A 15,329-nucleotide genomic window follows, 5' to 3' on the forward strand; every position below is an offset into this window, starting at 1 on the left:
ACTACCATCACCACCATGGAAAAAACAGTTTTGCCTCCACTTACACATTTATGTAATATTTCTGATCTTTTCCTTGGATTGTCCTCTGAACTAGTGTTAACACCAGTTTTCTCATTAAAGTTAAATAAAATCTTCAACGTGTATTCATTTTCGTCTATGTATGAAGTCATGATTTTATCCTTTTTTGAAAATATTCTTTAACATATGGAATGTTTCCCTCTATTACATACTTTTTTTTTCTTTGCCTGAAGTAGATTATATTATATCCACTTTTCATCTCTGGTGGAATCAATGAAATTTAGCAGGAAAAAAATTGTAGCATTAAAGTTAAAATAACTTTGAAGAACTGTTTGACTCTCATGTTAAGGCTTAAAAAGTTTATTTAAAGACTCTGTAAGAGATCTCAAGGATAGAGAATTATCAACAGTGGCCCTTGCACATCCTTCTCCCCATAGCTGTTCCTCGTTACCCTTCCTGATAGAAATCAAATTGCCCAAACAATGACTTCCAATTTGCAGGAACAATTTCCCCTTTGACCAACTGCTCCAGGAACTACTAAACTTGCACTGAGCCTTCCCATGTCCTGAATTTTCAAATAAAAACTTATGCTAATCATGCTCTGGAAATGTGCAAATGAGTTAATTAAAAAGAGGTAATTCTATTTTTCATCTATGTATTGAACACCTATAATGTGCAGTAAAGTCTAGTTATTGTAAAATCTCTCAATTGTAGTCGTCATAGCTTTTAATTTTTAATATTTTCCTGACCATTCCTGCATGTTTTATATGAACTTTAATATCAACATGTCCAGTTTCATTCAAAAGTTTGTTGGTAGTTTTATTGGACTTGCATTAAATTTATAATTTAGGGACAACTGAAATCTTTATGATATTAAGTTGCCTATCTAAAAACAAAGGTATCTTTCATTTATTAAGGTCTACTTTTGTGTCTCTTAGAAGTGTTTTAAAATTTTCCTCGTATCAGTTTTGTGTTTTCTTGTTAAATTTACTCCTAAGGATTTTTATCTTCTCTGTTATTGGGGCTTTCTCTACCGTTGTATCTTTTAACTGGTTATGATTTGTGGACATGAATTGTACTCATTTCTGTAGGGTAGTTTATATTCTGTCAAATACTTAATTACTGTATTGTTTCAGTTTGTTTAATCATTGATTTTTTTAGGGTTTCCCCAGTACCTAATAACATCAATTAAAAAAGCATTCCAATAAGTTTGAAGATGCAAAAATTAGAACTGAAATAAAGGCAGCTCCCAATTCACAAATGGATATAAAAGTTAATTGTTTGGTGGATGGGATGCTTGAAACTTCGGATATATTTTTTACATAGAAAATATACATAATCACCTGGTTTGCATTCCAGCCCACACAGAGTTCAAATCTCTTAAATCCTAAAGACAGTAAGAAAAAGACCAACAATCCACTTTTAAAAAAGCAAAATATAGGAACATAATCATTTACAAAATAGGAAATGTAAGTGGTTATTAAATATATGAATACATGTTTAACCTCACTCAAAGGAGAAATGCAAATTGAAACTTCAATAATATACCGCTGATACTAGTGATAACTTACTATTTTGGGTACAGTATAAAGAAATAAGCCCTCTCGTACATTAATCACAGAAGTGAAATTTGGCACAATCTCTAAGGGGAACAATCTTGCATATATATCAAAATACACATATATTTTAATCCAGCAATTCTAGTTGTAGGAATTTATCCTTCAGATAAATAAATAAAAAATATCCTTCAGATATATACACTCAATGTGAGAAATATTCATATGCATCAAGGTATTCATTTTAGCCTTATTAGAAAAAGGTAAATACTAGGACCTGTTCAAAATAATAAATAATTATAGGTACTAAGCAATCATTTAAAAGGATGATATGGAATAATCTCCAAGATATACAGTTAATTTTTAAAAGTTAGGCAAAGAACATTATGCTTGGTATGTTTTCATGTGCTTAAAAATATATGTATAAATGTGCACATATACACACATAGACATATATGTATACATTTATTCGTATATTGAGAGTCAGAGATGCTTACATGTTTACAGAGTATCTCAAGAAGGATACAGAGGAAATAATAACATTGGTCATCTCTGGATAGACTGGCTGACAGCAGAGAAGGATAAGAGAGAAGCTAATTTTTGTCCTTTATCCTTCTAAATTTTAAGCTCTGTGCCTGTATTATCACTTTCTGATATCATTATTAATAATAATGGTAATAACATAATTGACATTTAAACAAAAAATAAAATGCATTTTAAGTTAAAACACAGTACCAAGAATAAATATTCCCCAATGAACGTGATTGTAAAGCCCGAAGACCACACACTGAGAAAAGCACAAGGATGCTTTGCTGGGCTTCTTCATTCCCCTGGTTTACAGGGACTCCGGCTCTTGTCATGATACTAACTGGCTCAGAAGTCAGGATACCTGCGGTTCAATGCTTGTCTCAACCTGTTTTGTTTCGTGCCTTTGAATATGGTAAGTACTATATCCAAAGCCTAAGCAATTTTAAACATTTTATCTCTAAAGGTTTAACCGTTGGGGTAGAGATAAGAATGGCAAGAGGTCTTTCTTCAGAGAGAAAAACTGAAGTTTACTAAATGTGGTAAATTGTGGTCGGTATTACGCTTTGCCCCTTGACTACCCTGAATAGTCCAGAAGGAGATAGACTTGAACATCAGAAAGAAGAGCCAAACTTTGTTATTTTTAGATGTCAGCTATTAAATTATTTTCAAAATACATTTAGTTTTGAAAACTGATCTGGGGTGGGTTTGTTACTACCATATCTAAGTGAGGGGGAGAGGGTCTTCTTAAAGGCCTATAAGGTCATATGCTGGACCTACAGATGAGACAAGTTATATGCATTAACTGCTACTGGTGCTAACTAAGGTCAGTGCATTAACAACATCAAGCTTCCAAGCATACAGGATGGTAATTCTCTCTAAGAAGCATCTTCGGTTTATTGTTGGTTTTGGGGGAGTGTGTGTGCGCGCGCGCGCGCGTGTGAGTGTAGGAAAAGGATCAGTTTTTTAAAAAAGAAGAAAGATTGAGAATCTGGTTAAGAACAGCTCTGGCCAACTCAAATTGAAACTCCTTTGACCCTTCATCCTGCCTGCTGCTTATGACCTCCTATCTTCAAAACCAGCTAGATGAGAGCAGAGAGTGGGAAATAGTACAATTCGTATAAAAAGATTTTCACATAGCATTTTTTGTGTGCTTCAGACAGTGCACTGAAGTGTATGAAAGTCAGGGAGTTTTCACAAAGTGAATGCACTCATGTAGCCACCACCCTGGTTAAGAAACAGGGTGTTGGTATTGCCTTTTGTCTCATTTCTTTCTTCCTTTCTGTCACCTTTCACCCAGCCCGAGCCTTAGTGTTCACACAATATTTATTATATACAACAATTGAATTGCATTTGATTTTTCTGTATTGAACATTTTCCATTATATACCAATTTCTTAAGCAGTTCTAAGCCAACTTTGAGATTTTTAAATATCTCAAAACAATGTGAACACTGTATTAAAAAATAGTTATATTTTATGACCAAAAAAAAGAACCTACTTTTACTAGATAAGAAAGTACGATTAACATATATACTAGTCTTTTTAAAAGTGAAATGAGTATATAGTTTAAATTAAAAAGTTAAGTTATAAAGAAATACAGTGAAAAGTTTCAATCCCTCCCCAGAAATAGTAATTTTACTCTTCCAGAGATAGTCTATACATATATAGATACAATTTAAATATTTAAATCTTTCCTATTTGAATCTAAATAAGACCATATTGCATATTGTAATACATCAAGCCTTTTAAAAATAATAATGTAAGTGGCCCTTGTAAATGTGTTAGCCCATCCCACAACTCACACACAATGTATACATGGAGGTGCCGGGGATTGAACCCAGGACCTTGTGAGCGCTAGGCACACACTCTTATCACTGAGACATACCTCCTCCCTCCCTTTTTTTTGTTTTTGTTTTTATTTTTGCTTCTTTGTATTTACAATCACTCTGCCCTTCTTATTTATTTTCAAGCTACTGTTTAAATGTAGATCAACTAGTTTCACAGGATTGAACACCCAAACTATGAATGAAGTAAACTTGAATGAGTCCAGCAATAAGGAACTTAAATCTCGAAATGAATGCAAGTTGCTGACTCTGTGAGTGCTAGGGGTCTGAGACACAACCAGAAGTTCTCTAAATTAGCTAAATAAAATAGAATGGCCTGTGGTCAGTACACCAGGGACATGTGTAGACTAATGAATACTGTACCAGGGAAAGCAATTACTCATAGAACTTTAAACACAGGAAAGGCTTTAGTAGATGATTATGCAGTCTGTGCTCGGTTGGCGGCAGAACTGGGAAAAGCAAGTCTTCTGGCTGTTAGTCCAGTAGCCTTCTTTATACCACCCCATCACCTCTGTGCTTCATGCCTTGCTAATACTTCCAAAATTTATACCTGGAGAGTTTGGCCAAAGGATGCTACTTGTGTAGCTGAAACTTTTTTCCTTCCACAGCTGCTAAGTTTCCCAAAAATGTCAACCTTCTTGTTCAATTCAAATATGCACAAAATCCTCTTAGTAAAATTCCAGGGTCTAATCAGCTATTTAATGTCCCACACAGCATATTTAAAAAAAATTTTTTTCTTGTCACTTTTCCTATCAGTAGGAAAGGAGAAAGATATAGATTAGTTAGGGTGTGAACATTAGCAACACACCATCCATTAACGTTTTGACAATGTGTTGACTGGAAAGTGCATTTGCAGCTCCAAGAAGCTTTCTTAGCTGAAGGGAGAAAGTGCCCATCATTCGTCATCACTTTCTTGAGAACTTTTTTCTCCGCCGTAGACACAGACATCACTAGTGTACTTTCAAGCCTGATGGTGTCTGCTGTACATGGCTGACCCTAATCCTGGGTCCATTCCTTTGAGGCCTCACTCAGTGAATGATCCACTTTCCAGAAGTTAATGGTTTCAGTTAGGCTCTCTCTCTGTTTTTTAACTGAAGTATAGTCAGTTTACAATATGGTGTACAGTACAATGTTTCAGTCATACATATACATACATATATTCATTTTCATATTCTTTTTCATTATAGGTTACTACAAGATATTGAATATAGTTCCCTGTGCTATATAGAAGAAACTTGTTGTTTATCTGTTTTATATGTAGTAGTTAGTATCTGTAAATCTCAAACTCCCAATTGATCCCTTCCCAACCCCTTTCCCTCTGGTAACCATATGTTTGTTTTCTATGTCTGTGAGTCTGTTTCTGTTTGGTAAATGAGTTCATTTGTGGTTTTGTTTCTTGTTTTTTTTAGATTCCACATATAAGTGATATTGTTTGGTATTTTTCTTTTTCTTTCTGGCTTACTTCACTTAGAATGACAATCTCCAGGTCCATCCATGTTGCTGCAAATGACAGTATTTAATTCTTTTTTATGGTTGAGTAGTATTCCATTGTATAAATACACCCACAACTTCTTTATCCAGTCATCTGTTGATGGGCTCTCTTGAGTTAAGTTTCGCACCTAGGAACAGGCTGACAGACTAGCAGGAGCTGAAAGCTTCAGGAAGTGGTCTTTCCCTCTTGCCATCTCTCTCAGGGTCTCTTTCCTTGTCAGGAGCTCCCATCACCCCCAGGTGTCAAGGTTCCTCCTTCTATGCATAGTTTCAGTTTTAGCTTTAAGCACTGATAAGTTTATTCTCTGATGGTTCAGAGTTCAAATTCCCATGGGAGGAAATTTGGTCAATTTGGCTCATCTTTCCATGGCCAAGCTGGACTAGAGGTCATTGGTCAGCCTCTGGATTGGCTTTTGCCAAACGTGGTACTTCAGTCAGGACCACTGGTCTGGTGGTCAGTGGGGATGCTGTTATGACCTAGTGGCCACAAAAGAAGGAACGAGAGCAACTTCTTAAGGAAATCAGAAAGTGGACTTCTTTTAATATTGTGAGTAGGATTTCTTTAAATGTTTAATATTTATCTAAATATTCCATTCTTTTCATTGATCTGTTTTAGTGCTATATTTAACTGTATGACAAGAATTCAATGTTGTGCTTTCATTATTGCTTCTTGTCATGATAGTATCCGAAAAAACTAGAAGAGTCTATTTTGCAGAAGAGGAGTCCAGAGATGGTAAATAAATATCTTAAGGTTATCAGGCTACAGAGAGGCAGGGGATGAGAAGCAGAATCTCCTGACTCCCAGCCAAAGGCTTTAACCAGCACCTATACCCGATCCCAGAACTGGGAGAGAGGGTCTGGAGAATATTCTTGATAATTAGGAAATGTTTGTTACCAAGGGGATTTCCTTCATTTCTTATGTAAGAGGAGATACCAAAGAGAAATGAATGGCAACTTGAAGAGTTGCAATACGTGATTACTACTTCCACTTAAACGTAAATTTGGCACATCTTCAAAACTTACAAGTTAAGAAATTATTTTAATATCTATCTAATTACAGAATTTTATCATGCTTCACGTTTAGTTTTCTTGAATACACATTAATTGAACTTTTCCTAGGTAACAAGCATGTGTATATAACAAATGGTAAATGACAAACTACCCTTTAAGAAAATTTTGATTTATTCAGTCAGCTATATCCAAATAATTTCAAGAGGCATATCAAAGAATTATTTCCAAATGGATTTTTTTCTTGCCGTACACAGTGTTAAGGGCAATTCCATCAGCTATTAAGCTCTGGTTTGACCTGCTCTGTCAAATGCTTGTTAAACGATATTCCAAACGGCACAATGTGATGTCAAGTTTCATTAATTCTTTCCCAAAGAGAGGTGTTCAGTATTCAAACTGTGTTTGGACTGGTGCAATCTGTTTATGTTTCAGCTTCATTTCAGAAGGTTCACAAGTACTCTGAAAGGTTTGGAACACTCTGTTCTTTTTCGCAATTTCTCTTCTAAAACAACCTTTGAAAGGACAATAACGATGTCCCATAAAACTGCTTTCAGAGAAGTCACTAAGAAAGTAGATATTTCAGGGAAGTGAATAAAAACGTTACATATATCAAGTTTTACTATGTTCATCATAGATGTATTACAAAAAATTAAAATCATCCCTTATTCAACTTTCTCAATGAAGTAAATCATCAACAAGATTACATTTGTTTTTATGTAAAACAATTTATTTTCAGCTAACAAGAACCATATGCATTGTTTCTAAAATTATATAATATCCTCTAATTCAGTTATAATAATGATTATATGTTAGCAAACACTAAATGTTTTGCTGAATGACTTTCATACACAATAATATGGGGTAATAAAGACATTCATTTCAAATTTCTACATTTGAAAAAAACCACGTAGATCAGTCATCCATTATTCTATCTTGTTAACCAACAAGAGAAAGGATTTATTAAGATTCTGAATCTAAATTTTGATGCTTTTGAAATGAATTTTTGGTTTCCCCTATTCCCCTGTGAATCAATTATAATTTTGAGTACAGTCATATTGCAACCATAATTCAGTTGCCTGCTGAAAATCTTTTCACATTTTGTCCTTTCCACCATTTTTCTGAAGCTGGTTTCTGGTTTGTTCTGTCAACACCAAAGGTTCTTGTATGATGGTTGCCGGGTAGTTTCTCCCTAATAGTTCAACTTCCACTTGCTGTCCCACTTGACTTAGCTCTATAGGGACGTACGCAAAAGCCAGACTCTTCTGGATGCTGTAACTGTAGCTCCCAGACGTTGTGTTGCCAACCACCTGAAACACAAAACCCCACCATCCTCAGCATCTTGGTCGCAGCTCTGCGTGCTTCCTCTTTAGATGAAAATGCTTAAAATATACATTCAACTTACAATCAGAAAGTTGTACAATATGCTGTCTGTGAGGATGACACCAAAAGGAAAACTTCACTTTGAGATGAGTAATGAAAGGTGAAAAATTATGAAAAAGACTTCTCAAGATAAGCATCTATGTTACTCCAAAATTCCTCAGTTCCAAATAATAACATCTAGTTTCTTAATACCTAGCACTGTTTTGCTCAGTCGCAGAACAAGAGATCAGACAGGAGGAAGAATCAAACATTTTCATTTTGAACTTAAAAAAATTCTCTTCTATCAACAGATTAGCATGATAATAGACACAAAGGAGAAAAATCTAAAAACCCAAATGCCAACCAACTGTTCTGATTGGGATTTAGAAAATGGCCTGCCAAAAGAGTGCTGAAATAAACTCTACTAATATATCAATAGTCAATGTGAAATGAACAGTCTATATGAATATATACAGCCTTTAACAAGTCCTGGTAGTTGCCAGGCACTTAAATAATTAACTTTACCCTCTCTAGCTCTACCATGTACAAAACATCTTGCTAGACATTCTAGAGAATGAGTAGAGACCTGTTTCCTACCCTCATGAGCTTCCGGCCTAGTTGAGGAATTAACATACAGATACAAGAAACCATAACCAGGAAGCCAAGACAGGCAACATAAGTAAGCCAAGATTTGTTCTGTATTTTGAAGGTGGGTGGAATTAGGTGGGTAGAGATAGGAGATGAAACTTCCAGATCAGTGGAGACCTGGAGTTAGGCCTGAATGATCAAAATGAATGAGGATGTTGGGGAGGGGATAGCTCAAGTTGTAGAATGTATGCTTAGCATGCATGAAGTCCTAAATTCAATCCCCAGTACCTCCTCCAAAAATAAAATTAATGAATAAACCTAATTACTGCCCTCCCCCCTCAAAAGGATGTAGGCGTTAAAAAAAAAAAAAAGAAAGAAATTATTGAGGATGAAACAGGATAACTTGGGATGGCAGACCAGAAGAAAAATAGGGAACACGGAATTGAAATTTAGGAGATGAAAACAAAGATTTTATGCTACAAAAAAAAAAAAAAAAAAAAAAACCCTACATAACAAGCTTGATTAGAAGGTAAGAGGAGTTGTGGAAACCAGGTCTAAAGGAAAGAATGAAAGAGAAGAAAAAACAGTAAAATGCAAAGAAAAAAAATGACACAGGTTAAAATACCACATTTATAAATGGTAAAAGGAAGACAACAAAAGCAAAATATGATACATGGCCCTACTCTAAACGGCTCCTCCTGGCTGCGTGACGGTGCATGAGCCCTGTAGCCTCAGGTCCAGCGCGGCCACTGCTCTGCTGGTAGCTGGCGCTTGACAACGTCCACGGATGTGCATCAGCCTGGCGATGCTGCAGCTGCCTCAGCACAGGGCCCACTGCGGTCAACGGTCAGACTGTAGCACCTCTTGTCTTTCAGATGCCAACACATTTATGACATTAAATACAGACTCTTATCTCCATAGTCCCAGTATTTAATTATCCCGTTGAAACCCTGTATCAGAAGCTCTCCATGTAATTTCTAAGCTTATTATGGTGATTTAAAAAGATGTGAATGCATTCATTACTAAAAGCTGCTCTCTGGCAGATTCTCAACTGCCATGATATGGCTGAGATAGTATGTTTCAAAATGGTTTTTTTTCCTCTAGAGCAGAGTTCAGTGATAGAAAGCAGGCAGTTGGGTCAGGCCAATTAAGAGTTTTAATCATTGCTTTTAGAAAGACTTTCTTGGTAACTTTGGTTTCACTTCCAATCTGTAAAACTGAGATCTGTGTTTGGAGCTCTGGAAAAGTTAACCTGATTTTCTTGGGCATCTTAAGAAAACAGGAAGAATCCTGAACAAGTCTCTTAGCCAAATCCCCTAACTCACTGGATCAAAAGCCCACAACCGCTCTTCAGAGACTGTGTGCCCCATTTCCTTGGGCCTTCCCATCTCTTAAAATCCCAGCAGTGATTCGTCCTGCAGTTACTTCTGCATTAGTAACTTAAAGAAATAGTGCATTTATTTTGTGAACGCTATTCTTAAAATATTTATTGAATGCTTTGCTTTCTGCTAGATTACTTTCATTTCTCCTTTAATTTCTCTCTAATTTAGGGGTTAGTAGCCTACAGTATTTTAGAAATTTGGCCTTTCCTTTTATCTTATTACTAAGTCTCTAGGGTCAGGTTTTCCTTAGCATACATTCTGTATGGTTCTACCTCATAATTGTCCAGATCAATTAAATCCACTGCTTCTTTTTGCTCAGTGAATCACAAGAACACTCTCTCCCTCTGCCTTACAGTAGATTCTCAGATTCTTTGTGAAATCAAACACTGGCCTTCTTTTTACCAATATAAACAAGCCTCATTTATGTTTAGCCTTGTCTCATTCTTCTCTTAATGATGAGACTTAAGGCCTGTAACTGACTTAGAGAAGTTAACACGGTAAATAGCCTTTGAATGAGGAAACATAATTTAAACTGGATGATATATTGTGTTTCTTTGGTGTCTCTGTGTGTTTTAGTTTATTAATGATGAAAAAGGAGATTTTCTAAACCTTCCAAACTTCCTTCCTCAAAAACCTTTTCTTCAGAATTGACTTCCCAGAAAAGCTGCTTTTATGACTAATTAAAGCCCTCCTCAGGCCCAGCCTAATGCCTTGATTTTTAAAAATTAAACTTTACTTAAAATCTTAATCCCTCCCTCCAGCACTGCCCGTCTCCCAGTTGGACTCCCCTGTTCCCCAAGGCACTCATCACCCTCTGACATGCTGTTTTTTAATTCATTATGTTCATTGTTTATGCTTCCCTCCCCTGGAATGTAAGCTCCATGGGGGCAGAGATTCCTGCCTGTTTTGTTCACTGCTGTACCCTTAGCGCCTAGAAAATTGCTGCCACATGGTAGACACTCACATTTGTTGAACAAATAAATGTGCGTCCTATCGCTAGCACTGAAATACTTGCAAGAGTAGAATACCAAATACCAAAGGCAGTACAAGTTCAGACAAAGTCAGGAAGTAAAGATTTTAAAACATTTCATATTGTTCCAGAGTATAAAGAGGATCAAAGAGGGTCATCTGCCTGGTAAAATGATGACCTGACTAAGCATCAAAGAGCAGACAAGCTGTTATCAGGAAATTTAAAAGAAACAGTGTTAATAACTAAAACTACAATTGAGTTAGCAGCTCTGTGGACAGATGGCATGTAGTAGGAAAGATGAAAACTGTACTGTGTAAACTCAGGACACAGATACGGCAAAGGAAGTAACATCTAAAAATAGAACGTGGGTTTCCAGGGTTTTCCTGGTTTTTTCCAGCTTTGTTGAGATACAGCTGACATATAACATTGTATAAGTTTAAGGAACAGGTTTCCAGTTTTTAACTTTAACTTGGGTATGGCCACATTTAGGATGACTAAAAATCTGTCGGTTGATCGTGGTTGATGTGGGGTTGCTACAGAACGTTACAGCAACATCTCTCTTTCATTCCATGGCCAAGTAAAACAGACTGTCAGTAGAAGGATGGGTATGGACCATATTAGGAGAGTAAGAAAGTTGAATGAGGATAGAGTGAAAAATATAAAACCAAACAAAGATGAGGTGAGGGAAATATAATGACCAGGGTAAAAATTAGAGGTGAAAGAACCTTAGACATTATCTTATCCAGTAGCTTCATACAGATGAGAAAACTGAGACCCAGAGAAGCTAAGATCAGGTCAAGCAGGCAGTTAACAGCAGAGGGGGTTATCAATGGAATCAACGGCAAATTTGCAATCAGAGAAAGAACATATTAAGAAAAGAGGGCTGAGCCAGAGATCTAGAACAGAAAGAGGAAGTGGAGCCAGAGAGGGAAGAGTAGAAATCATTCAAACAGATGAGCAAACTCAACATAATTAAAGACAAGGCATTTAAGAAAGAGCTTGAGATCTGAGAAAAGATCTATTGGCTCATCATATCTAATAACATCTGCCTGTTACTCGGATGTGTAGAAACTGTGGGTATATAATGAAGTGCTAAGGAGAATGCAGCAGGCATTAGAGACAGATAGAAGAGCAAATGGGGTATTCATTATAGCTTAGGAGAAAGGATAAGTAATTCAAAGTCCAACTATACCTGGGTCACAAATCAGCTCCATCAATCACTAGCTGTGTAACCTCAAGCAAGTTACTTAACCTCTCTGAGCTCCAAAGCCTCATCTTTAAATGGGAATGATCACACTTATCTAGGATAGTGTTGTACAAGTCAGTAAGAGCACATGAAAAATATCCAGCACAACAGGAACTTTGTAGACATTAGTTCCACATAAAAGTGACCCATGCCTCAACCCAAATGGCCACTTTCTTAGTAATCCAAAGGCTGAGATTTGGGGCCACAGGCTCACCCCACCTCCAGTGCTCATTTTGTCACTGAAGTGATGGGGAAAATGGAAACAAGTATTAAGCAGGATGGAATGCATAAAGAAAAAAAAAAAACAAAACCCGGGCATAGAATCTGTGAGTCTTCGGGTACTGACCACACAGACCCTGTTCAACACAGAACAGCTGTTTAGATGAGTCTTGAAGGTCCTGTGGTTGCCACCTGCTCCAAGTTGAGTGTCCCTGCCTGGTAACAGCAGCCAAAACACAGCAAGATGTTGAGCCAAATTGGGTTGCATGAGTAGTCATAAGAAGTAGAGGAAGTGAAGCTCTGTTGGTAAGTTACCTAACTCCGGCTTTACTGAATGCCAACACAGAAAATGAAATGCAGCATTCCTAAATGAAAAGAAGGTAATCTTACTCCTCCTGAAGAACCAAAAGATTTCCACTTTCCATGTTACTTTCTAAGGTTCTACCCTCCCTTGTCATAGATGCTTTCATTTCGGAAAATTTATTATCTGCTAATGCGCTAAGGTAAGAATTGCCTTCTTCTGAAAGATCCTTGAGAAGCTAAGTCAGAATCCCCAAATCCCCAAAATCTCTCTTGCATTCACAGATGTGGAGGTGTCGTGAGCAAACAGATCATTTTACCCTCTAAATCACACCTTTCTCATCATCCAATGTATTTCAAGTCCTTGGGTTTGTTTTGTTTGATGAAATAAAATAAACACATTTGCAAAAATGAGCAGCATTTCATTTTCCTTTCAGTTAATTAATGTCTGTTCCTTGAATGTCAGTTCAGAAATCCAAAGAGTATCATCTCACCAAGAGATAAATAACTAGCCAAAAACTGCAAGAGGAAACAGAGATGAGGAGAGTTTCTGCAGTAGAAACACTGCAGGAGCCCGTGGCCATGAGGTCCTCAGCACTCACCTTGCCATTCCACCAGACACTTTCATTTCCCTCTGGATCGACATCGTCCGTTGCCAAGGTGAGGCAGACCAGTCTCCGTGTCAGCCCCTTGGCTCTAATCTGTTTCAGTGCTTGCTTGCCTATGAAGTCTGCGGGCTGCAGAAATCCAAGATAATGATGATGAATGAACGCTCAGACAGTGTGACAAGGTTAGAGATGCAAGCATTTAAATCTGTCTTTGCTATTTTCTCGCCAATTACACATTAAATAAAAATACAGATTGGATCAAACGTCTAGACAAATATTTCTTAGTCCTCAAATGACAGTATCCACCACCTATTCCTTCAGAATAGGTTACACTTAAGGGTAATAACTTGTGATAATTTTACCAGAACTACCTAGGCAGAAAAGCAGAAGGCATGATACTGCGATGGTGGATTATGAAAGTGACCCTTGTATCTAATGGTTCTGGACAGTGGGACTGGCGGGCAGCAAGCTGGGTGCAACTCAAATTTCTACCTAAAGTAAGCCTTTCACAAGAAAGAAATTCACTTTTTTGAAATGTGATGCCAAAACAACTCCAAAAAGCCTACATTTTTTTTTCCTTCTTCAGAATAATGGTCCCAGGAATGTATTAACCTACTGGGTTGCATCATTAGTTCATTCAGGCAATTTATTTAGTGAGGCATCATGCTAGGCCCTATATGGGTTGCGAAATTAAGTCTGACAGAGACATTTTGATTAAAGAACTTATTCTCTAATGCTGTGCTTTTCAACCTTTTTCCCTCCTCTTTCCCTGCAACACATGCGAGACGACATTCCTGTTCCTAACGTATTCTCCTGGGCACACTCAGGGTTGTTCCCACAGAGATCACCTTGAATCTATTCTTACACGTTACAAAAGTAGGAATCATGCAAACGTCAGGATTTGCACATTTATTAGTAACGTGCTTTACAATTGAATGGGACAAACAAGTGAGTGATGACTCCTCAGTGGAGACATTTAGCTACTACAGGAGACAATTCTATCCAACCAGAATGTCAGGGACACGTGACAAGTGTGAGGAACTGCAGATGCTAAGTGCAGTGAGGGTGCAAAGGAGGGAAAGCTGACCCAGGTGGGATGTTGGGGAAAGGCTTCTACCTGTATTTGCCCATCTCTTAACTTACAAGTAAAAGGAAGAACTGGTGATCTCTAAACCACATTTCTGGGGAGTTAGATTTAATTCGAGATTATAATGTGGAAGACAAAATTCTCAAAACAGTTCTCATAGACTACTTTCTGAAAGAAAAGACTCAATTTTAATTGCTTCAGTGCTCCAGAAAGAAAGGATTGGGTACAATAAGTCCCTTCACCTCTCAGTGGAGCAGCAGGAGGGATCCTCACACATTCTCTGTCTGAGACTCTCCCCAGTTCACTCCTTTATGGATTCAGAACTTCTAAGACAAGCCCACAAAGAAGTATGATTTCTATGAATAGCACAATTAAATTGCTGACTGCACAGGGAGCTAAAGAAAGTTTCTACTGGCCAAGGTTAAAACCACTGCAAAATCAAAGTCCAATTCTCTCCTCTTTGCTGTGATCCAGATAGTGAGAACCAACTGCAAGCCTTACTATGAAGCCAGATAAAGATTCAAAGACTAGAACCTGTGTTATTTAAGACAGGACTACTGGGGAAAAGCAAAACTACATACACAGGAAGAGCTTGATTTATTTGAATTCTTATGCAGGATAAATTTAGTGTCACCACACAAGTCATAGCAAACCAAAGTTCATTATAGTTAAAATATGTATATGTAAATACAGAAAGAACTCTACATTTTTTTTTTTTTTTTGCTATCTTTTCAAAAGAAGACAAGCTATCATGCATACATGATGACCAGGGGTGCTTTTTAGAGTTCTTGTCTATATAGGAAGTCAATGACTGCAATGAAAAAAGTCTCACACTTCACTGTGTAGAAAAGCACTTAGAATAATCCTGAGTGGCCACGCATTCCACAGTGTGATTTGTGGAGAGTCAGGAGAGACTCAACAGTCTCCTCACCGCCTGTTATGGAATCTGAGTCTTTGCTGTTAGAGATTCATTGAAATCTTAAAGGTTTTGAGTCCTCCTGAGTCCCTATTATGGAATTTTCTTTCAATTATATACTCAACTCTTGTTATGCCCCTGCTATGGGATCAGATACTAGACACAGGGTAGTCAAAACTAAATAGAACATGGTCATGTAGCTTCTGGGAGG

General features: G+C 37.1%; 1 protein-coding gene across 4 annotated transcripts in view; it reads right to left on the minus strand.

Moving 5' to 3' along the window:
• Window positions 1–6,599: 6,599 nt before the first annotated feature.
• Window positions 6,600–15,329, minus strand: part of DMGDH (dimethylglycine dehydrogenase) — a 53,625-nt gene continuing 44,895 nt past the window's right edge. For 3 of the 4 annotated variants that reach the window (XM_010975035.3, XM_031447094.2, XM_031447084.2), the window contains 2 exons: window positions 13,110–13,244; window positions 6,600–7,750 (listed from right to left, as the gene is read on the minus strand). In XM_010975035.3, coding sequence (XP_010973337.2) covers window positions 7,535–7,750; window positions 13,110–13,244 — 351 coding nt within the window. In that variant the 3' untranslated portion in view covers window positions 6,600–7,534. Of the gene's footprint in view, window positions 7,751–13,109; window positions 13,245–15,329 lie in introns of those variants that run through there. The other variant, XR_010378795.1, reaches the window with a different exon arrangement.

Source organism: Camelus dromedarius, chromosome 3 (genome assembly GCF_036321535.1).
Source record: "Camelus dromedarius isolate mCamDro1 chromosome 3, mCamDro1.pat, whole genome shotgun sequence".
NCBI lineage: Eukaryota > Metazoa > Chordata > Mammalia > Artiodactyla > Camelidae > Camelus > Camelus dromedarius.